Below are 23,464 nucleotides of genomic sequence, written 5' to 3'. Positions count from 1 at the left end.
TGGCAGCTTGAGTCCAACTGCTTTCAGGGGCTCCTAAAAATTAGTCTTGTCATAGACATTTTAATTATTGTGCTTCCAAAGTATTTTTGCAAATTATTTCACCCCAGTTACTGACTCACATTTCAATCTATCCTGCAGGGTGCTGTTCTCTTGTGATACTATATATTGAAAACAGTCAGGTTGCAAAAATCATGCTCTTGAATCATGATCATATTTTAATATTTTATCTGAGCACTTTGCTAAGAAACTTTTCAGTCTGATGCTTTCCTTGGCTTCCTGGCCATTCCTCTACTTCTTTGGTACCATTCATCTGGGTTCCTGATCACATGCTCTTCAACATTTCACAGATAACATATGTGACTGAACAACATCAATGGGTGATCAAGGTGGCAATAGTTATTAATAACAATGAGCAGACAAGCTAGGAGGGGATGCATCCATTTTTCTCAGAACCTTCTCAGAAGGCCTCTTCTAATTGTTAAGATAACTGAGCAAAAATGATTTTTGCAGCATTGTATTCAGTTTGAAGTAAAAGAAGTGAGCTTAAGGACAAAAGGAAGAAGTTGGGAGATGACAGAAAAACTGTGTCAATTCATAAGCAGATGGAAAATGGGATGATAGGGGACTAATCAGGGCTGTTCCAGCCAAAATTGAGATACTTGTGGGGTGGGGGATATATAGTCACCTGTCTGCAGAGCAAAATAGAAGTGAGACCTGGAGATGGCTGCACTCAGAAGTAGAATTACGACCACAAAGAGAGGACAGTTCCAAAGAGAAAATAAACATTCGGAATGAAAAAAAGAAGGCAAGATTTAGTTATGCGGTTGTGCAGATCCATACTAGGTTCTTTTAGGTTTACCAGCTCCAACCTAGGAAAATATGTGTGGGATCAGTAAAGGGACCCTACTATAGTAATCTCATTAATTTTACATGTTAGTCATCAGATCTATATGTAACTTGCTTTGAGTAAAACTTCATTTTGTCCAGGTCACTATTATATAAATAAAGGGTTTTTAATTATATTAATATGTGACAATATTCTCTTTCAGCATGTCATCATTTGACAAGTAAAAATCATTTTTAAAAGAGGGTAGTACTTAAAAGCTTCCAGAATGTATATAGACATTTTCCATAGTGGGAACATAGCTAATTTTAGGCATAAAGGAGAAAGTGGTGTATCCTACATTCTGGGATAACTGGATAAGCTGCAGTCTTACCAAGTTCAAAAGACTCTTCAAGCATATTAAATGTTGAGTTATAGTAATTTGTTCCTCTTAAAAGTACTGTATGGTACAGACTTTAATGATGATAGTGCTACACAGACAATAGTTATTACAACTGAAATTACTAGGTTAAAATGCAGGTAAACAATTCTTTTTGAAGGAATGTTTTATTTTTTCCTCTGCCTGTTATAATTATTTATTATACTTATTTATATCCCACTTTCTTCCCTTAAACACTAAAAAAACAGTACAAATTACACATACACAATTGATCATTTCTGCATGGAGAAATTAAGCAATAAAAACAGCATCAATTGGGGAATTGTTGGACCACTTTTCTCCATTTGATCACTTTTTCTAGCATTGAATAATAGCATTGACCTATAGCAGTTAAAAAGATGTCCAACTGCATTGATTCTACCCTGTAGAGATATAAATAAAAATAAACATAATTCTAGTAGTAGTAGTAGTAGTAGTAGTAACAACAACAATAATAGATGCAGCCTCAGACACAGAATTGACATGTAACAATATACTAAGGCTAGAATCTCAAAGGATGACATCCAGCATTCCACATGTACTGCTCATTTACAGTTAAAGTAACAGGACTACTAAACCCATCAGTAGCTTGCATTACTGCATTGCCTCATAGAACCCTGCTGGGACTAGTTGATGCTCAGTACTTCACCTACATACTTCAGTAGCCTCTGCAAACATCACTGAAAGGGTTAAATGACTGGAACATTTCTTCATGCAGACTCCTAAACCGAAACCATATGGAAAATAAAGCCAGGATTTCAGTCAATCTGTGAGTCACGTTTTACTGTCCTTAAAATTCCAAACAAGGAGTTGTCTGCAGAAGCTTTGAAGCCCCTACAGTCCTTAGCAAAGTCTTAACAATACCAAAAATAATAATAAAAGAAAACTGAGAAGCCTTTCTCTTCTGATGAAAAAGTGTGCCATTCAGATAAATCAGGCTTCATTTCCTTGCATTAAATTCAAGGCTCCCTTTAAAATCTTCAACGTCAAGCATTTCTATATGATTTTGAGGTAATCAGATCAGATGCAAGTATGTCATTTGAAAAATATTTAGAAAATCACATTCTATATGTATATTTTTAAAAATCAGTAGAAAGAGAGTTCCAAATATCAGAAGTGTTTATTTTTTCCCCTTGTTTAAAGACAGATTTCTAAAATTTAAATTTTAGAAAATAGATTGTGATAGAATTGGTTAGAGATTTTGATAGAAGTGCTTTTGAACTATGGTTCCACACAAGAACACATACACACAGGAAGATAGATATTCCAGATATAAAAGTCCAACTGTTTGGCCCATTGTTTAGAATTAAGAAGTATATAGGTTTCAGGTTGTACCTACCTCTGCAATTAAGGAAGAAAAACAATATTTGCTTCCCATTTCTGAAGTTTCTTTGAGCAATTAAGAAGGGTGAAAATTTTCTTTACTTAATATGGATCGTTTACCAGACACATCAGAGGTGAACACTTTCTCTGTCTCAGAAAGTGCTGAAACAACATTTCTGAATTTTAGCCAAAAACAAGTTCAAGATACACAGATGTAACAAAAAGCCTACTTTTGATCATTGGTTCTGTATATATGGCGTGGCTATGGGGTGGAGGTTGGTGTCACACAAACTACTAATCCTGGATTTAGAGTGGCAATTAGCAGGGCTTTTTTTCTGTTTGAAGGTCGGTTTTGCTCAAAAATGTGGAGGTTATGGAGGTTTTGAGTTCAGTCAAGACCTGGGGGAGGTTGCAGAAAGGAGACTGGGATTACATAGAGCCCACAAACCATACTCTCCCTACCGCTGATATACATGCAGCTCTGTGTGGCTTTTTTCTGCTTTCCAGTGGTGCTCAGAAAATACATCAGTTTTGCTAGAAGAGGGAACAGAAGTTAGAGACCACATAAGCTATCAAAACAAGTTTGTATTGCACTGCAGCTCCTGCATTTGCTGTGAAATTGACTTAACTTAGCATTTGTTTAGGCACTGAGCCTATAAACACTTCTATGTATTTTTAACTTTGTAACCATGAATGGTTTCATTGAGGTCAAGAAAATTCACATGGTACTGTAGTTAAGCATATTTACATGTGTGTGTGATCTAAGCCTCAGCAAATTACTGTAACCAAGTAGTCTATGCCACAAAATTTAGAAATATCATTTGTGCTCTTTCATTTGCGTAAGTTGATTATGCTTCAAAAGCCTGTCCCTGTGAAACAGATGCTGTGTTTATATGTTAGTTTCTTACCAAACAGTTAATAGTTAATTCAGTTCACTTTAAATAAAAAGGTTCAGCTATCAAACCAGTCTAAAATTCTGTCTAATTCTTAGGCCCTACTGGTGCCAGTAGACACCAAGCTATTTTGTTTTAACCAAGAATTCTTAGCAGTCTGCCTCATATTGACTCTTCTCCTTTAGCGACACTTATAAAATACCGTATTGGTTTTTTTTTTTAAAAAAAAAACTCTATCCATGTGGAATGTATGCTTCTAGAGAAGTAATATTTTAAAAGCATGTAAGTAGTTAGTATAAATTCTTCTAAACATTTTTAAACAACTAATTCCAGTTTTTGCCAAATGCAATCTTTTTAAATTGTTATGAAGTCTGACAAAGTGCAATCATGACAAGGCTTTGATTTAGCCTGCCTTGACATTCTGTTGTAATCAACACTTTAACAAAGAGTTCAGATGAACATCTTAATAAAAATTGGTCTGCATTTGAAGAATGCCAACAAGTTCCAAAAACACCAGTGAAATAAAATAAAACAGCTGTACAATGCTCATTATTTAAAGTAACTTCTCAAAGATTTTTCATTTAACTTTTATTATTTAACTTTTATTTGAGCATCAAATTTCAGTATCATAACTGAATACTGTAAACTGGTAACATGATCAATGTGTAATTCCATTCCCATGATGAACAAGCATGCCTGGATCATTTTTTCCAAGTACAGTTTTAAAGAAGATGGCCTACATTCAGTTACTAATCCTGGCTAGGATAAAACCACTGAACTATTTGCTGAAGGGGTAAACCAATGGGTTCCATAGATATACTGCAACTGGCTGATGATCATGCCATCTCAATAATGTAACCTGAAAGGAAGATCATGTGCTTGTACTTTTCCTACAGGTAGTCTCAATTTGAGAAAGAGACTGTGTGTTTGGAAAGAACAAGATTTCATAAGGAATTGTGACATGGGTTTATCACATTAAATGATTTATGCTATGCAGAAAGAAAGCATAGCATTCTTTCACACTCAAATTTTGTTATATTCTTCTTAAAACAAACAAGAAGGAAAATGCTCCATTGCTTTATGCTCAAGTTATGTTCTCAGATCAAAATGCAATATTTTATGAGGGAAGCATGGCACATTTAAAAAGTGACATGTAAATGAATTAGCCTGACCTCCTCCTTCTTTCTCGGTCTATACAGTCTATTCCATTCTGCCCTTGATGGCTTTTAGTTAACTGAAGTTACTCTGACTGTACCAAGCCAAGACCTGATAGCAAGGCATTTCATCTTATGACATTTCTATAGACAAAACAGTTATGGCAGGCCATTCTTGCTTTGCTGGAGCCAACAGGTCATAGGATCAGACTCTGGGTGAAAATAAAGGGGTGGGGGGAGAAAGTTGTTTGTAATTAATAGCATTGTAATCCAAAGTTGTTACTTCAATTTTCAGCATGTGAGACAGAAGCAGGAAAAGTTTGCAAGTTTTCTTTGGAAGAGCACATTCAGCCCTTTAAAGACAACATGGAGAAATTCATTAGTCAAGGTAAATAATGACATGTCATTTAACCTTTCCACATTTTATCAAAAGAAGGTTATAGAAACAATGTTTAGACATGGTGAGTAAAGGGTCTATTTACTTTGGAACTGTAGAAATGTGTAGATTAGCTTCATCAGATAGTCTTTCATTTCCAAACAGCTTTACCTGTGTGGTATTACATTTCTGAATGATAGTAAATGCAATTGCCAGCTTTTAAACGTAACTCTCTGTTGGGTTTTTATTCTATATGGAGAAAAGTGTTTGTTTTTTTACAGCTTTATAAAACTGGGAGCTGGAGTTGTACATTGACTTGTCTCCAAGACATGGCTACATTTTCCAAAGTACCAAAAATATGGTATAGTGAAAACTTCTGTTTTTTTAAAACTTGCAAATTGCCTTTGAAATGCCACATGTTTTGGAAACAAAATCTAAAGAATTGTATAAAATGCTTGAGACACATTTGCAAAAAGTCCCACATATGTCAACTTGCAGCCAATGAATCACTTCTCACCATTCCAAGAGTTTTGGGAGTGAAGTAGAATGGAAACCGGCCAAAAAATCTAAAAATCGGGCTTAGATGTCCTATAACATGAATCTGATTATTATTACACTTTTTCCACTTCTGAAAGATGGATGGATGAAAAAATAGAAACGTAATATCCCTATTATTGTTATTATTAATTGTTGTTATGGGTTGAAACACAGATAGAAACATTGTAGCTTTTCTTCCATGATTGCCTGTCTTTGAATATGTAACAGAAATGTCTCACTTAAAAACTTGAGAACTAGATATGTAATACTTGGCAATTTCCTGCTAGGACAAAAACTTACAAAATGACTCCCTTTTTTTACAAAATTCACACTCCTCCCCCTCAAAAAATATTTTTCTATGCAGAAATACTGTTTTCCGTGCAGAAATGTGTCTTTTGCAGAATGTGTCTCCAGCAAAAAAGCATGCGGGGAATGCGGAAGTACTCCATCAGTGTTGCAGATGGATGATGAAAGCGACAGCTCTCTTGGCGGCCAGAAAAAGTTAAATAGCCTCTGACTGTCTATGTCGTGTGTCTTTGGCATTGAATATTTGCCATATATGTGTACAATCCACCCTGAGTCCCCTGCGGGGTGAGAAGGACAGAATATAAATACTGTAAATAAATAAATAAATAAAATACTGTTGTCAGTTACTGTTGTCAGTTACCTATTCCACATAAAACATGCAAATGAATGGATGAGTGAGCAGGCACACCTCAGCAACCGCCTCAAAGGTGGAGGTGGATGGCTGGTGGCAAAAAGTATCAGATTTTGAAGCATTTAAAAGGTTTCGATTTTGAATTAGGGACACTCAACCTGTATATGTTTTTGCTGTTTTGTGTACTTTTTTAGAAAATACATGTTTTGGCAGCGTTTTATTGTGTGAATTGTCTCACAATCTCAATAGTGTATATACTACAAATTGAATTCAACTCTGAGAAATGAGAATTGGGAAAATTCTGGTCAAATATTGACTTGGCTAGATCTGTCTGAATCTAACTCAGGCAGCTATTAGGAATTGTGGGAGTTAAAGTCTAAAACACCTGGAGGGCAGCAGTTTGCTCATGCCTGATCTAACCTGAAGGGAGCTCCTTTGCTTCCCCTGAAAGGACCACTATAGGCTCTTAGATGTTCCCAATGTTCATCATGAAACCTACTTAGTCTTTTCCCTAATTTATCAGTTAAGCAGCAGACTTCCCTTCTCTTTGTTGCTATGTTTCATTCTGATTGTCTTCCTTTAATGCAATATCTCGGATGGAGAAACAGAGAACAGGATCATGGACAAAGTAATTCTTCTGAAGGCTGCTCACTACTATTAGCCCTGAGCTGATATGGCTCTTATATGGTTCCTTGTGCTTTGCCCCTTTGCCATCTTACATGTCACAGCATATATATATATATATATATATATATATATATATATATATATATAACAGGAAATGCCCCCATTCTTTCATTAATCCAGTAATTCCTGCTACCATTACTACGATCTCAGAAATTTTTGTAGATGGAATAGGATGAATTATCCCCAAGCTGCAGATTTCCTTTGAAAGACCTTCTGAGTTCTTCCAAATTGTGGCAGCAGAGAAAGAGAGAGCATTTTGATTATCTTAAAAGTGCTTGTCAACCTGTAATCAGGAGATGAAAATGGACTAGGAATTTGGTGCAGAACTAACTTGTAAATGATATAGTAGATGCATTTGGACCTATACCAAGAAACCGCTAGAAGATATGGGAACTGTGAACTTAGAGACACATCTTTAACTCTAAATTACATACCTCCAAACAATATATCCTTGAAGTGGAAAAATTGTGACAAATGAATATTCCCAACTTCTTTCTGCAAGATAATGTGAAGATATGTGAACTTGAACAGCTACCACAGGAACAGAAACCATGTAACCCTCCAAAAACTGGACTGTAATTTCCAGTTCAACTCATCGGGGATGCTTTGAATGCAATTTTCCTGCTTCTTGGCAGAGGGTTCGACTGGATGGCCCATGAGGTCTCTTGCAGCTCTATGATTCTATGATTCTATGATCCACCTGGGGAAAGCATGTTTCCTACTCCATTTTTCCAACTGGGAGAATGATACTTCAGAGGTTAGTTGCAAAAGAAAACAAAATTAAACTGCCTTACAGCAGCGGGATTAGGACAGTGAAATAGTAATGGGAAGGAGTGTATATTACTTTCATGTCCAGTAATTCTGCTCTCAAGAGTTTCTTTCACCCATATTTGCCTTCCTAGAAAATTATGGACGGAATATATATATATATTAAAATTTTAAGGCAAAGTTTAGCACAGAAAAGACAGATGTAGCATGGGGGACCTCTTTCATTCAGTTCCAAAAATAAGTAATGTTCTATACTTTTAAATATGAAATCCTTTTGCTTTTATTTGGCTGCAATGAATTCACACTTGAAAGAGTTCATGTAGTATTGCTCTTCCCTCCATAGTCTTTCACAGGCTTTTGATCTCAATATTTTTTCCTAAGGGCTTTTGTTCTTTATGTAGCCTTAATTGATGAGTTATTTTACCTAATGGCACACACAAAGATAATTTATGAGGAAAGGGAAGGTCACTTTTGGCACCTCTGAAAATTTGTAGGTTTATATAGGTGTGACTGTGAAAAATAAGATGGAATTTCCAAACATTTTTGTAGTTTAGTTAACATTCTCTGAGTATACTGTTTTTCAATTCACACTATGTGGTTTCCTTTTCTTAGTCAATCTGTTTATTTCAATATCTGATCTTTTATTTGTGATTCTCTGTGTTACTCTAGACATCCTTATAGGCTATCTGTTATTTATATAGCTAAAAGTAAATTTAAAGAAAAATGCCTTTAAATGTTTTCCAGTACACAAGGAATTTTTAAGTAATAAACAGTAGCAATGCTGCTTTAGAAGAAACATAATTCTGAGCTTTCTATTATTCCACAGTTTCAGGTTTCTTGCATCTAGAGAGCCACACCATACATGATATAGGTCAAAGATATGGATGTCACTTATAGACTACTAGTCCTAAGAAAATATAGCCAAACTCTTTTTGATACTTGTTAGATCAAGCTGCTTTGCTACCAGTTTGCATAATGAACTCATTTGGCATTTCCTAATACAAATGTGGCCTGAATACTATATCATTTTTTACTATAGTAGTCCCCTATTGTTTAATGCTTTTGACAGCTTCAGGGTGGTAGGGTGTATTTTTCTTCTTCTAGACTTAGGAGGAAGAGACTTATGCTCTTGTTGCATATTTATTTTGGGATTTCCCCCCTTTTTTGAATGATAACATGATCAGATTTGTGTAGCTGATAAATTTATGCTCTGCCAATATTTGATCTTGTAAGAAATACAATAAAGAAGAATAAGCAAAATTGGGAGGGTTTTAAAATACTCATCTACTAAATCTAACACGGATCTTGGTGTATATATCAGCAATATATGTTTGTTAGACAAACATACATTTCTCTATTAGTAAAAGTATAAAATCTATTAGGCATACAGCCAGCCCTCTACATTTGCTGAGGTTAGGGGCTGTAGTCTTATCTCTCTTTTATCCACAATCAAAATAAAAAGCCTTCCAGTCTATGCCCCGTAAAATAATGAATGAAAATTCTGAAAAGCAATGCTTCAATGCTGCTGAACATGCAGAATTAGATCAAAGCTACCTAAAAAAATCTAAGGATTCTGGCACCATACCTCATTGGTTTTACTCCCATAGCAATGATTCTGCAAAATGACAAATATCTGAACATGCTTGTGTATTATGCATATTTCCTTTTTTGTGTGTGTAGTGCATAGTTCCAATTTGAGAAAAATCTGCATTTCATTTATGAATTTATAGTAAGGGAGAATGGAGAAAAATCTTTCAGAAGCAGACAGAAAGATAAAATATTACCAAAATTGCAATTCAGCAGTGGCATTTATACATAACAATAATGATAATGATAATGATAATATAAAAAACTGGACATGGCCTGATAGTGATCAACTGCATGAATTTTGGCTCAAATATCTAATTAGTCTACATGGAAAAATGGCCCAACAATTCAATGAGATGTTGCAAAAAGGAAGTATCTGTGAATGGTTAACAACTGGGAGAACATACCTGATACAAAAGAATCTAGCAAAAGGAGCAGCACCAGGAAACTACAGGCCAATAACATGTCTGCCTACTATGTTTAAACTATTGATCAGCATCATAGCTGAGGGAATTCAAGATTATCTTGAAGAAAATAACATCTTGCCAGATGAACAGAACAACTCCACCGGCTGCCAGTTTGCTACAGGGCATAGTTCAAAGTGCTGGCGTTAGCCTATAAAGCCCTAAATGGTTCTGGCCCTACTTACCTCTCCGAACGCATCTCCTCCTATGAACCGACCAGGACACTAAGATCGTCTGGGGAGGTCCTGCTCTCAGTCCCGCCTGCATTGCAGGCGCGCCTGGCGGGGACGAGGGACAGGGCCTTCTCAGTGGTGGCCCCTCGGCTGTGGAATGCCCTACCTGCAGACATCAGATCAGCCCCCTCGCTGTTGGCATTTCGGAGGAAGGTGAAGACCTGGCTATTCGAACAAGCGTTTGACTAAACAGTGAAATTGAACATAGAAATACAGGATAATGAGAGTTGATTCTGATTTTATTGTTGAGGCGTTATGATTGTTACACTGTTGTTAATTGTTGATGTTATAATCTGTTTTAATTGCATTATACTGTTTTGTGATATTCTGCATTGTTGTGTAAACCGCTTTGAGTCGCTTAAGGGCTGAGAAAAGCGGTATAGAAATAAAGTAAATACAATAAATAAATAAAATAAACAGAAAGGCAATAAACAGAATAGCAGGGGCACAAAAGACCAGTTATTAATTAACAAAATGATTCTGAAGAACTGCAAAAACTAAAAAACTAATCTTCACGTGATGTGGATCAACTACAAAAAAGCCTTTGACTCACGCCCACACCGTTGGATCATCAAGTGCTTAGACACTTGGATATGGAATTGACTGGAATGGTGACACAGCTATTAATACTTTTTTTTACTGTTTTAATGAATGTTTTACTTATTATTTTAATTGTTATTATATTTCTCTGTTATATGTAGTGGCATCAAATTGCTGCCAAATGTAAACCGTCCTGAGTCCTCCTTCAGGAGTTGAGAAGGAACAGGATAGAAATACCAGAAATAAATAAATAAACAAATAAACATCAGGAGATGGATTTTCCAGGGAGACTCATTGTCCGCACTGCTTTTCATCATTGCCATGATCCCTCTGTCAATAATCTTACAAAAACAAACCTCAGCTATCAAACATCTAAGAAATCTCACAAAATTTCACATCTTCTGTACATGGATAACCTGAAGCTGTATGGGAAAACCAAAACTGAAATCCAGTCTCTGACTAACACTGTCCGAATCATTAGCACTGATATCAGCATGGAGTTTCATTTGGACACATGCTCGACAATGGCACTGAAGAAGGGAAAATCATTGAAAGTGAGGTCATAAATATGCCCAATGGCCAAGCAATAAAGTGTTACCAGCCAGAGGCCTATAAATATCTGGGCATACTACAGCTTGACAACATCAAACATGAACATGTGAAAACTGTGGTCAGCAAAGAATACACTCAAAGGGTCAGAAAAATTATCAAAAGCAAGCTCAATTGAGGCAATACCATCAAGGCCATAAACACCTGGGCCATGCCGGTCATAAGATATACTGCTGGCATCATAAACTGCACACAGGCAGAACTGGACAATTTGGGCAAAAAACAAGAAAACTCATGACCATTCATAATTCACTACATCCTCACAGTGATGTTGACCAGCTCTATCTGCCTAGAAGGTCTGGTGGCAGAGGACTTTTACAAGTAAAACAAACAGTCAAAGAAGAAAAACATGCACTGGCAGAATATGTAAAGGAAAGGAAATGACCTATTTTGATTGAAGTCAATAAACGGAAACTTCTCAAAGCACAGCAGGCAAAGAATCAGTACATGAAAACTGCACTGCAAACCAGAGCTGACCGCTGGCACAACAAAGCATTAACATGGGTAGTTCCTTGACAAAACTGAAGGAAAAATTGATAAGGAGAAGACCTGGTTAGGACTCACAAATAGAACACTGAAGAAGGAGACAGGCCTGATTTTTGCAGCCCAGAAGAAAGTCATCAGAACAAATGCAATTAAGGCCAAGATTGAAAAATCAGCTGATGACCAAAATGCAGACTGTGCAAGGAAGCTAATGAAACCATTGATCACATCCTCAGCTGCTGCAAGAAAATCACGCAAACTGGCTACAGACAGAGGCACAGCTCTGTGGTCCAAATGATTAATTGAAAATTATGTCATAAGTACCACCTGTTGGTAGTAAAAAAAAATTGTGGGATCATAAACCTGCAAAGATAGTGGAAAATGAACATGCAAAAATACTGTGGGACTTTTGAATCCAGACTGACAAAATTCTGGAACACAATACAGCAGACATCACAATTGTGGAAAAGAAAAAAGTTTGGATATTTGATGTCACCATACCAGGAGACAGTCGAATTGACATAAAACAACAGGAAAAACTCGGCCATTATCAGGACCTCAACTGCAAAGGCTCTGGCGTAAACCAGTACAGGTGGTCCCAGTGATAATCAGCACACTGGGTGCCATGCCAAAAGATCTTAGCTGGCATTTGAAAACAATAAACATTGACAAAATCATGATCTGTCAGCTGCAAAAGGCCACCTTACTTGAATCTGCTCGCATCATTCAAAAATACATCACACAGTCCTAGACGTTTGGGAAGTGTTCAACTTGTGATTTTGTGATAAATCCAAGCATATATCTTTTTTGCTGTGTCATACTGTGTTTTGTGTTAATAATAATAATAATAATAATAATAATAATAATAATAGTTTATTTTTAACCCATCCTCTCTTCCCAAAGGTACTTAGGGCGGCTTCTAAACAAAAAACATAAAATTGGTAAAGGTTCAATGCCATTACATCAACATTAATACATTTATACATGTAGATTAAAGTAAAATAAAAGACAATGGCTGATAATCTGGCAGTCAGGCAAGTATAATGGGAATTTTTAGTTACATGCATCTAGATTGCAGCATCTGACCTCGATAGTTGCCTGCATTTTCTTCTATGTAATAATACTAGAATGGGAATAGGAAATATACAATTGATCTCAAAAGCTCAAATTTTGAACACCATAGCACCTGACACCCAAACTAAGCTGAAGTAAGCACTAGAATACCATTGATAATCACGATCCAAAGTGGAGTATCTTGCATTTGTCACTGTTGAACTTCATTTTGTTAGTTTTGGCCCATCTCTCTAATCTGTCAAGATCGTTTTGTATCCTGCTCCTGTCCTCTGGACTATTGGCTATCCCTCCCAATTTGGTGTCGTCTGCAAACTTGATGATCATGCCTTCTAGCCCTTCATCTAAGTCATCAACATCTTTATTAATGACTTAAATGAAGGGCTAGAAGGCATGATCATCAAGTTTGCAGACGACACCAAATTGGGAGGGATAGCCAATAGTCCAGAGGACAGGAGCAGAATTCAAAACGATCTTGACAGATTAGAGAGATGGGCCAAAACTAACAAAATGAAGTTCAACAGTGACAAATGCAAGATACTTCACTTTGGCAGAAAAAATGAAATGCAAAGATACAGAATGGGTGACGCCTGGCTCGAGAGCAGTACGTGTGAAAAAGATCTTGAAGTCCTCGTGGACAAAAAGTTAAACATGAGCCAAAATGTGATGTGGCGGCAAAAAAAGCCAATGGGATTTTGGCCTGCATCAATAGGAGCATAGTGTCTAGATCTAAGGAAGTAATGCTACCCCTCTATTCTGCTTTGGTTAGACCACATCTGGAATATTGTGTCCAATTCTGGGCACCACAATTCAAGAGAGATATTGACAAGCTGGAATGTGTCCAGAGGAGGGCGACTAAAATGATCAAGGTTCTGGAGAACAAGCCCTATGAGGAGCGGCTTATGGAACTGGGCATGTTTAGCCTGAAGAAGAGAAGGCTGAGAGGAGATATGATAGCCATGTATAAATATGTGAGAGGAAGCCACAGGGAGGAGGGAGCAAGCTTGTTTTCTGCTTCCTTGGAGACTAGGATGCGGAACAATGGCTTCAAACTACAAGAGAGGAGATTCCATCTGAACATTAGGAAGAACTTCCTGACTGTGAGAGCCGTTCAGCAGTGGAACTCTCTGCCCCGGAGTGTGGTGGAGGCTCCTTCTTTGGAAGCTTTTAAACAGAGGCTGGATGGCCATTTGTCAGGCGTGATTTGAATGCAATATTCCTGCTTCTTGGCAGGGGGTTGGACTGGATGGCCCATGAGGTCTCTTCCAACTCTTTGATTCTATGATTCTATGATTCTATGATTCCATATAATTATTCTTGCGATCTCAATGTAATTTGGAATTATCTGTGATGCTTTTTCTCCCTCTGAAATGTGCAATACATTATGTCAATGGCATTAATTTTGACAGATGAGGGAAAGTGGCAACATGTGGAAGTGATTCATAAGTGGAGTCTTTGGAAATTAGAGAAATATCTCCATTACACTCTAAATGAAAAACGTGAAGAGGAAATGCCTACAAACATTGTGCCCATGGGGGGGGGGGGGGGGGGCTGTGCATTATATGCATACAAAAGAGAATGCAGTGTTTAGACAGGAGGATGAAAAATTATTGTCATCTTCCATCATAGATTTCTCAAATGTGAATACACTGAGAAGTTATGATATTCCCCAGTAGTTTGGTTCTGATTCAGCTAAAATTTCTTGAATTACTGAAAAGTCTTCAGACTAGACAGTGGCCAGACACAGTAACAGCAAGCAGTTATCACTGGGTCAAGAGCAAAACTAAGAAAAAATGCTAAAAGAGAAGTTTAAGGATACAAAGTTTCAAACAGCTTTTGATTCCCATAGTGATTTTTCTCCAGTTAGCCTAAAAACTCCAAATTTGTGGTAAATAGGGAACCTGCCACCAGGAACCACCACAGGTTTGGCATTCAAAAGCAAATATCTTAAATGTTTCATAGATTCCAAATGTATCTCAAATTGTCACTTTTCTCCAAAACCTTAAACCTTTGGAAAGTTAGAAGCGAATATTTTCCTCTTTCAGACCAGTAGATAGACAATGCAAGTATTATCTGTCAGAGACCTGGTTGAGTGAAACCAAGAGTGCCAATTATTTAGAAATCTCAGGAGTTATCAGGCAACAGCCCTTTGCTATTTTAGATACGCTGGGCTGGTGCATGTTTGTGGCCCTACATGTCCTAGAGAGAAATCAAACAAGGGTGCAAGGTCAAAGCTACAGAGTGAAAGTTAGTTTGGATCCTTTTCATTTCATTTGTTTACCTTTTCTGTTCTCCCTCCTCTACTCACATGTATTCCTGTGAATAAATCCTTAAGTTAACCCTTTACTTTTCTTTCCAGATATTTTGATCTTGCTTACTTTACTTAGGCGATCCCTCATTGTCTGAGTATGATGGCCCTCCAAGCGATGTCTCTTGGTGGTGGATATGTAGGTGGCTGTAGAGCCCTAATCTTGAGCCGCATGTTCTTCCACAGTGAGGGCATTGGTTTCCACGTGGAAGACGGTACCAGTCAGGGTTGGCTTGATGCACCTTCCTCTTGGCATGTTTCTCCCTCCATTCATGCCTCTTCAAATTCACCAGCACTGCTGGTCACAGCTGACCTCCAGATAGAGTGTTCAAGAGCCAGGGTTTCCTGGTTCTCAGTGTCTATGCTGCAGTTTTTACTGTTAGCTTTAAGCCCATCTTTAAATCTCTTTTCCTGTCCACTAACATTACATTTCCCATTCTTGAGTTTGGAGTACAGTAACTGCTTTGGGAGACAGTGATTTGGCATTCAGACAATGAGGTCAGTCCAGCAGAATTGATGGAGGAGAAGCATCACTTCAGTGCTGGTGGTCTTTGCTTCTTCCAGAATGCTGACATTTGTCTGCCTGTCTTCCCAAGAGATCTGCAGGATTTTTCAGAGGCAATGCTGATGGAATCATTCCAGGAGTTCAGTGTTCTGTCTATAGGCAGTCCACATTTCTCAGACATATAACAGGGTTGGGAGAATGATGGCTTCATAAACAGACATAAAATAAAATTTTGATCTATGATGCCCATCATCACAATGCAGCATGGGCAAGGGTGTATGATTGTGGTTTTTTTAGCCCACAATTTATGGAAATATTTCCAATCCTGTGCTATCAATGAAAAAAACTTTTCAATACTCATTACTAAATAAGGGAGGGGGATAATTTCTAAAGTGTTTCTAAATTATCTTAAAGAGTCCTTATCATAATAATGTTATAAAGAAATGTTTGTTACTTTTTCATTATGTAATTGTGCATTATGAAACTTCCGGGGCTCCTTTCTCCCTCAAGATGAAACTTGCTTCAATTGTAGAGCACATTTACCACTGCCCCCCCCCCCCAAGTTTCAGAGTGTTTCACGCATCCACTGATTTTGGGGGATTTTTAAAAGCTTTAATGAACAACATTTTTTTAAAAAAAAAACTGCCAGAGCAATCTCCATGAATTTCTATTTTTAATGATACAACATAACCAGAGCATCGGTCCCAGCAAGTTTCAGAAAGATTTACACATCTACTGATTTTTAGGGAATTTTAACCAACATAAACTTAACAGTACTGTTTCACTGGAAAACCCAGGCCAACCCCCATCTGCATGGCAAGAAAAGAACAGTCAAAGCACTCCCAACAGATTCCCATAAAGCTTTTGAAATAATGAGAATAATAATGAGCTTTAATTATATCCTGCTTCCTCTCCCCAAATAGGAATTTACTAGCTAAACTTTGAAGTTACTGCCTCTCAACTTTGCCTACCACATAGGGTTGATTCAACTCCCAACAATCCCCTTTTATCTCAAAATCCCTTTAGAGTAGTGGTTCTCAATCTGTGGGTCCCCAGGTGTTTTGGCCTACAACTCCTAGAAATCCTAGTTAGTTTTCCAGCTGTTAAGAGGTTGTGAACCACTGCTTTAGAGAATGCACACCAAAATTTCCAGGGAGTAGTGGGGGCACAAAGCAATAAGCAGAATTCTGGAAAATGTAGTTTGGTAAGGTGAGGACTCCTATGGCAGAGAATTCAAAAGGTCCCACCCTAAATTACATTTCCCAGAATATTGCTCACTTCCCACATTAAAGCTTCAATGTGATGGTATTTATCTGTCTCTCCCTGGGCTGCCCATGTGTCGGAGGGACTTCTTCCTTGCCTGGCACAGGCCCCCATCGCCACCTCCTTTGGTGAAGGAGTGGAGCTTCTCCTCCACTCCAGACTCGCCATCCTACTTAGGGCCCTTTAGGGGAATCAAACCTAGCTTTTTGAGGGGAGAGGCAGCACCTGCGTTGGAGACCTAGAGAGATTCAGTTCTCATAAAAGGTCATAGGTCAGTGTTTTGAATCTTAAGTTTTTTGCATGGGCACCCCTCACATTTCTTAATATTGAGTCATATGTATGAATCTTATGAAATCGATATGACAAATGAGCCTCATACAAAATTTTTGCACAGCCCTAGTTGATATAAAAGTCCATCCAACTGCTTCAGCATTGACCTTTCCCTTGATTCGTGCCTGTGTTTTAAGTTTCCAGTTACATTGCAGCGGATTCTTTATTTCAAAGGAATTAAAATTGACCAAGAAAAGGCAGCTCCCAGATTCCTACAAGGCAATCTCCCTCATCCTCTTTAGGGGAGGGGCATGTGCTATACCTTCATGTATAGCCAGCCACCTTCACACATTATAGATCAATAGCCTCATCAAGTAAGCAATATTTAGGCCTCCGGATAATGTTGGATTGTGATTCCCATAAACCTGATGGTAAAGGATGATGGAGTCCACTGTCTGCTTTGACAGGTTATGTCCTTCCCTGTGCAGAATAATTGTAGTAATGAAGTCCACAAGGATTTTTCTGTGGGCAAGCAAGTACCATATATTTAGTTATCCCAGTCCCTAAGGCACATTACCTTGTGCTATTCTGTGGAGTTGTTTGTTCCCAGGTGTTAGGAATAGGCGTAAAAATGTCTTTTTCTTAGAAATGAGGATTGTTTAGCTGTTGTCTGAGGAAAGTTGTTGGTGAAGTTGGTTGATCAGCACTGCAGCACCATGAAGGCTTGCAAATAAGTAGTGGCCAATATGTTTGCTCAAGAACTGGAAAAGATTCATGGGGTGATACCATGAGCTGCCACACCAGGCGATGTCAACCTTAGTGACACATTATCATCAGCCTCAGTTATCTTGGCCATTGTTTCAGGATTATGAATGACAAAGCTCTCCCACAACTGGCAGGTCATAGATTCCCCACCTTTGTTTTATATACTTGTGTGTGTATGCATCCCTGCACGCCTGAACACACTATAACAATTTTTGTAGATATTTTTGCTATGGGAATTTCTATTATTTCTTTGATTTAATTTTCCACGCTTAAGCAAAGCAGAGCAATAAAAAATCTGTTAACAATTTCTGAACAGTTTACAAGTTTTCAGCCTGTCTTTGCCTATTGAACCATTAGCAAACAATTTCTCAGTAATGTTGTTACGCTAAATTAAAAACATAAATTAATTGAATATTTGGTTTCACCATCATCAGAAGCTAGAGTACTTCAGCTTCTATACATCATTGTTAAGTGTAACTCCAGCCATATATCTATATGTCTATATATATATAAGCCTTGGTTAGCATAGGGAAGGATTAACACCTTTGTGTTTGTTTTGCTGTCTGTGCTCCCGTTCAGAAGATTTCACCTTCTGTCCCTGTGGTAAATTGATTTTGAAAAAAAGTCTTGTTGTGCAGTATTGGTGAGAAAGCTTCAATGGAGACACCTTTCCCCCATGATAACTCTTTCAGGAGTGAATTTTCCTTTCTAGGTATAGATTTTTCTCACATCCTGTTGTTTCACCCTCATTCTTAACTGTGAGTCATTTGTAACTCAGGGACTGCCTGTATGTAGCAGAAGTAGAAACCTATTCTGGCATTGATCATATTTTTTTGAGTATCGGATCACACAGTATTATTGTTCTCCATTATCCGTTTCTGGCTTCCCATAGCAGTTCCAAATATTGGCAGGACAAATAATTGATTGTCCTCAAGTGATGAGTAGATGGGGGTAGGGATTTTTGGGTTTTGTGACAAACAAATGTGATGATTAACATGGAAACAGGTATATCGAGACAAAAGAAAAGTTGAGATGTAATGTCATGGGCAAGAAAAGCCCCCATAGTGTTATAAAAAGTGTTTAGTTTAAAAAAAAACATTCTTGACATCTATTGTGAAGATTTGCACAATTGCTGCTTCAGTGAAAGTGCTCCCTTACTATGGATTCATGTATTTTTCATGCTGAGAACTTTGCTTCAGTATTATACATTTCCTTGCATTGATGTTTTGTGTATTTCATAATTTTCATATTAACCCCAAGTACATGATTTTAGTTCTCACTGAAAAATCAACAAACAATATTTTTCCAGAATTGTACAATGTGAACACTAGTACATAATGTAGTCAAAGATACATGCATTGTTGTGTATAATGTTATTTTCTCTTATATTGTCCAGCTAAAATTGACCATGAAATGGAAGAGACATCCCTAGCAGAAACGCATAAAAGGTGAGTGAAATAAACATAATACAGATCTTTCCAATCAATGTTCTCAACACTTTTCTGGTGACAGTAGAGAGGGCAAATTATTTTTTATCACAGTTCATTTGAGATTTCTGTATAATCAATACAAATAAATGGTGTACTATTAATCCTAAAAAATTTTTAGTTCTTCCTGAAATTAACACAATACTACCAAGAGGAGTAAAATAAATTAGCCAGGTCTTTGCATAATCTTGTGAGTCTTCTCCCCTAGACTGAAAACAGATGCACATAACTCTTGTATTTTTTTCAGCTTCACACTGTATAAGGAAGAAGGAAAAGATGTTATTAACCTATTAATTATGTGCTTACTTAAACATTACTTTAATGTGTTAAATTAACTTTGCAATGAAGCCATTGCACTCTTTGTAATTCAGTACTAATGTAAGACTTCATAGGGTCTGAGCTTTTGAAGACTTTGTTTTTTCTTACGCAACTTCTGGTTTGTTTCTTCTTCTTTTTTTGCAATTTCCTTAACATTGTGGCTTACTTGAAGAACTGGTTATAATAACAGTGGAAAATTATTTTTTCTTTAAAATTCATTTTTTCCATATCTAATGGAAATGACACATTTGCTTGCCAGTTTTTAATTGTACTTTTGTTGAATTCTCGGAAGCACAATAGGACATGCTTTTATAAATAACTTAGAATGCTAGTCATCCTTTTTATAAATCTGTCTACTAGATTGCTAATGCCTCATTAATGGCTTTGAATGGAATCTGGCTTAGCTTGCATGCTCCGTAAGTGTTACATATTTATAGCTTGTGTGAGCAATGAATGAGAAAATAATAAGTTGTCTCTACATTCTCTTACTCTTCTACAAATTGTTGGGGAGAAGCTTAAAGCATAATAATTGTGAGAGATAGAATCAATGCATCATTGGCCATTTCAAAACATAGATGCCTTCTGTCCACCATGAAAAGTTGCAGAGGAGGAGGAGCCACATTCCACATAATAACATAATAACATTTTTAAAGCTCTATTGTGATCTTTGTTGCTGCTCCTCCTCCTGCTGCTGTTGTTATTATGTTCCCTCAAGTCATTTCCAACTTATGGTGACTTTAAAGCAAACCTCTTACAGTGTTTTCTAGGGCTGAAACTGTGTGACTTACACAAGGTCATTGTGGGTTTCTAATGCTAAGTGGGTAATTGAATGCAGGTTTTCAAAGTTGTAGCCCAACACTCAAATGACTACACCATGTTGGTTTTTATTGTGTTTCTACCTTGGGCAATTTCATATTTTGTCGGTCCTTTTGAATTCCTCCCAGAGCAGGTATCACTGGAATTATGAATGTTTTCCTTTCTCAAAGGTACTGAATCTCAACGTGCAGTTCTTAATTATTTGTATTCTTTTTCCATTCTCTTTGTCTTTATTTCTGCTGTTCATCACTATTTTAGGCAATTTCACCTTTACCTGGATTATTAAATAGCATATGAATTATTGATAAAGTTAGTAGTACACGGTAAGCTGTAAAACCAATAAATAACAAGAATAATGATAATAGCAAAAAGGGCAACATTTGTGATTTCACTTATCACCCATCTTTTTTCTTAAAACTGGGATTTGGGTAATACGGAACAATGAAACAAATATAGACAAAAACCATGTGCAACAAAATAAATTCAAACATTAAAAAGTTCATTTTTAGAAAAACAAATGTGATCAAACTATCTACGGAATGCCAACTATTTAAAACATAACATTAAAAAGTGAGAGATAAATCTATGAACATTTCCCAAAAGCCTGTTGGGATAGAAACATTTTCTTTTCTAATGACAACCAAACTTGGGAGCAGCCACCAAAATGGGCATCTTCTATGTTCCCAGCAAACATTCTTGCCAAGAGAAAAGACATCATTGAAGAACCTAGAGCCCAAACAGCCTCGTATAGGAATATGCAGTGACTGGATAGATTGAAAAGGACTGAACAAGATTTTATAGCTTATAACTAGCATTTTAGATTCTGTCCAGAAACAAATCAATTCCCAATGCAACTGTTTCAACAAGAGAGCTATATGAACCCTGTAATCAACTGCCATCAATAGTTTTGCAGCAGTTGAAGTTTCCGGGTAGTTTTCAAAGGCATCCCTACATAGAGCAGAGCACATTACAGTAATCCAAATGGGATGTGAATAAGGCATGTGTTATCATGATCAAATCAGATTCCTTCAGGACAGGCCCGTAGCCAGGATTTTGATTCGGGGGGGGGGGGGCTGAGTCTGAGTGAAAGAGGGTCGACCCTAGCAAACCTTTTGTATCGTTACCCCAATATCCCCATGCATATGAGATATATTGAGCATGGTGATCAGATCATGATATGAATAAACATAACAGTTTAAATAATGTACCAGTAAGGCCTTTTCGCAGACCACCATGAGAATTTCGGGTGGGGGCTGAAGCCCCCAAAGCCCCCCCCCCCCCCCAGTTACATGCCTGCCTCAAGAGTAGCTGAAGCATGAGTTTTTTACTTTGCAAATGGAATCTTGACCACTGCAGAAGGCTGGACATGCAGGTTCAGGTCTGAATTCAAAATATACTTGCTTCTTCAGGAAAAAATGCAACCTCAAGCTACACAGGTTGGTTTCTTGTTTCTTGCTTTTGGATAGTCCCTTTCAGCTCAAGTTTCATTTTTTTTCCTATTTCTATCCAATCCATTACTGAAAGCAGGCACTCATTGAGAATTGCAAAAGATTCATTGGATTTCAGTGGGAAGAAGAAATGGAAGCTGTTGTTATACTGGTGACACTGGACCACATAACCCTGGAAACTTCCCCCAGTTTTTTTGTATAATATCACTTCAATGAGAAAGAAAGAGAACCCTGGGAGACTTTGCACAATGGCCAAAAGTTGAATGATCTCCATATGTTATTGTGCTCTTGTACCTAGAAGTGTACAGACCAAAAGTTAGTGTGACCCAAAAGAAATAAATTCAATTTTCTTGAAGAAGTGACTGTATAGTGAAAAGACCACGGGAAGGTGGGTTTTACACAATAGAAACTTTATATGTTAGAAATTAAATTTTGGTGTAGACAGATGGGACAAAGATATAATAACACTTTATTTAGAACCCTCCCTCTCTCCCCCGAAGGGACAAATATGTGGTTGTAAGTTGAAAAGTAGTGTGCATAATGCTGATTTTCACTATCACCTAAAGACAACATGGCCACTTTCTTTCAAAATGATGCACAAAAAAATGATGTACTTTAGATTCCACAGAATTTGTCTTTTGGTCTCTAGTCACCTCCTTTGCAGCTTTTTAAAGAAAACATACTATTGAAGACCTTTCCAGACAATAAAAATAATAAAGAATGTTGTGGCTATTTAAAGAAAAAGGAAAAACTAGCATAAACTTTTGTTGATAAGAATCTATGATTAATAGTACCCTCTTTAAGTGATATGTATGTTAGGTTTCCTACTGACTTAAAAAGATTATTCCTGTCTTTGGTTTTCCTTGTACGGCTATACTTTCTGCAATCTTTGATGTTTAATTTTAGAAGCAAGGTCTAACTAGTCAATAAGAACATACAGGCCTGCATCTTTCACTTTACAGATCACTGGAAATGCTGAATACATTTAGTGTGCGGAAACATTTGGCCCAGTTGCTTTTCCTTCTTAAAGGATATATAGTATGAACGTTTTATTTCGAATGCATCTACTGAAATGTTTCAGTGTCAAACACACACATTTTAGCAAAGGGTGAGAAACAGTGCTTCAGTAAACCAAATAAATAAGAGATTAGTTACATTCTGCTAATCATGGGTAAAATAGCAATGTATTGGGTGAATAGACAAGTGAGTGACTGCAAGCTGCAGTGATGGATTAGCTGGAGCACAATTAATGTGATTAATGTGGTTAGATTTTTCTTTTTGAAGTGACTATGTGCCACAAAGTGTCTGTCTCATGATTACATGTCTTGGAGTTTCACTGAATACGGATTCATTGTTTGATATGGGAAATAGTTGAATATACAACCACTCTGTGACATTTTAAAACTCAGGGAGGAGGGGAGGGATGTTTTGCAAAATTAAATTTTGAAGAGAGCCCAAAATGAATATTTTGAAAACAGTACAACCCAAATGTCCAGTTGTTTAACAGAAATGCTAAAATGGAAAATTAATCTTTGACACATAGTGAAGACAAAGGAAATGGTATGTATGACCTAGAGATTCCATAAAGTGTCTGGCTGTTCATTTGTCAGAAGTGAGATGTTTAATAGTTTCTGAAAGG

At 37.1% G+C, this 23,464-nt stretch overlaps 1 protein-coding gene across 2 annotated transcripts in view; it reads left to right on the top strand.

Annotated features, from left to right (window-relative positions):
- The window catches only part of FMN2 (formin 2), a 187,865-nt gene that overhangs the window by 138,249 nt on the left and 26,152 nt on the right, over positions 1-23,464 (top strand). For both annotated transcript variants that reach the window (XM_060753881.2, XM_067464831.1), the window contains 2 exons: positions 4,928-5,020; positions 19,153-19,204. In XM_060753881.2, the coding sequence (XP_060609864.2) occupies positions 4,928-5,020; positions 19,153-19,204 (145 nt within the window). The remainder of the gene's footprint in view (positions 1-4,927; positions 5,021-19,152; positions 19,205-23,464) is intronic.

The sequence above is a fragment of the Anolis sagrei genome, chromosome 1 (genome assembly GCF_037176765.1).
Source record: "Anolis sagrei isolate rAnoSag1 chromosome 1, rAnoSag1.mat, whole genome shotgun sequence".
NCBI classification, from domain to species: domain Eukaryota; kingdom Metazoa; phylum Chordata; class Lepidosauria; order Squamata; family Dactyloidae; genus Anolis; species Anolis sagrei.
Note: the sequence above shows the minus strand (reverse complement) of the source record. Positions and strands in the feature narration are given on the sequence as shown.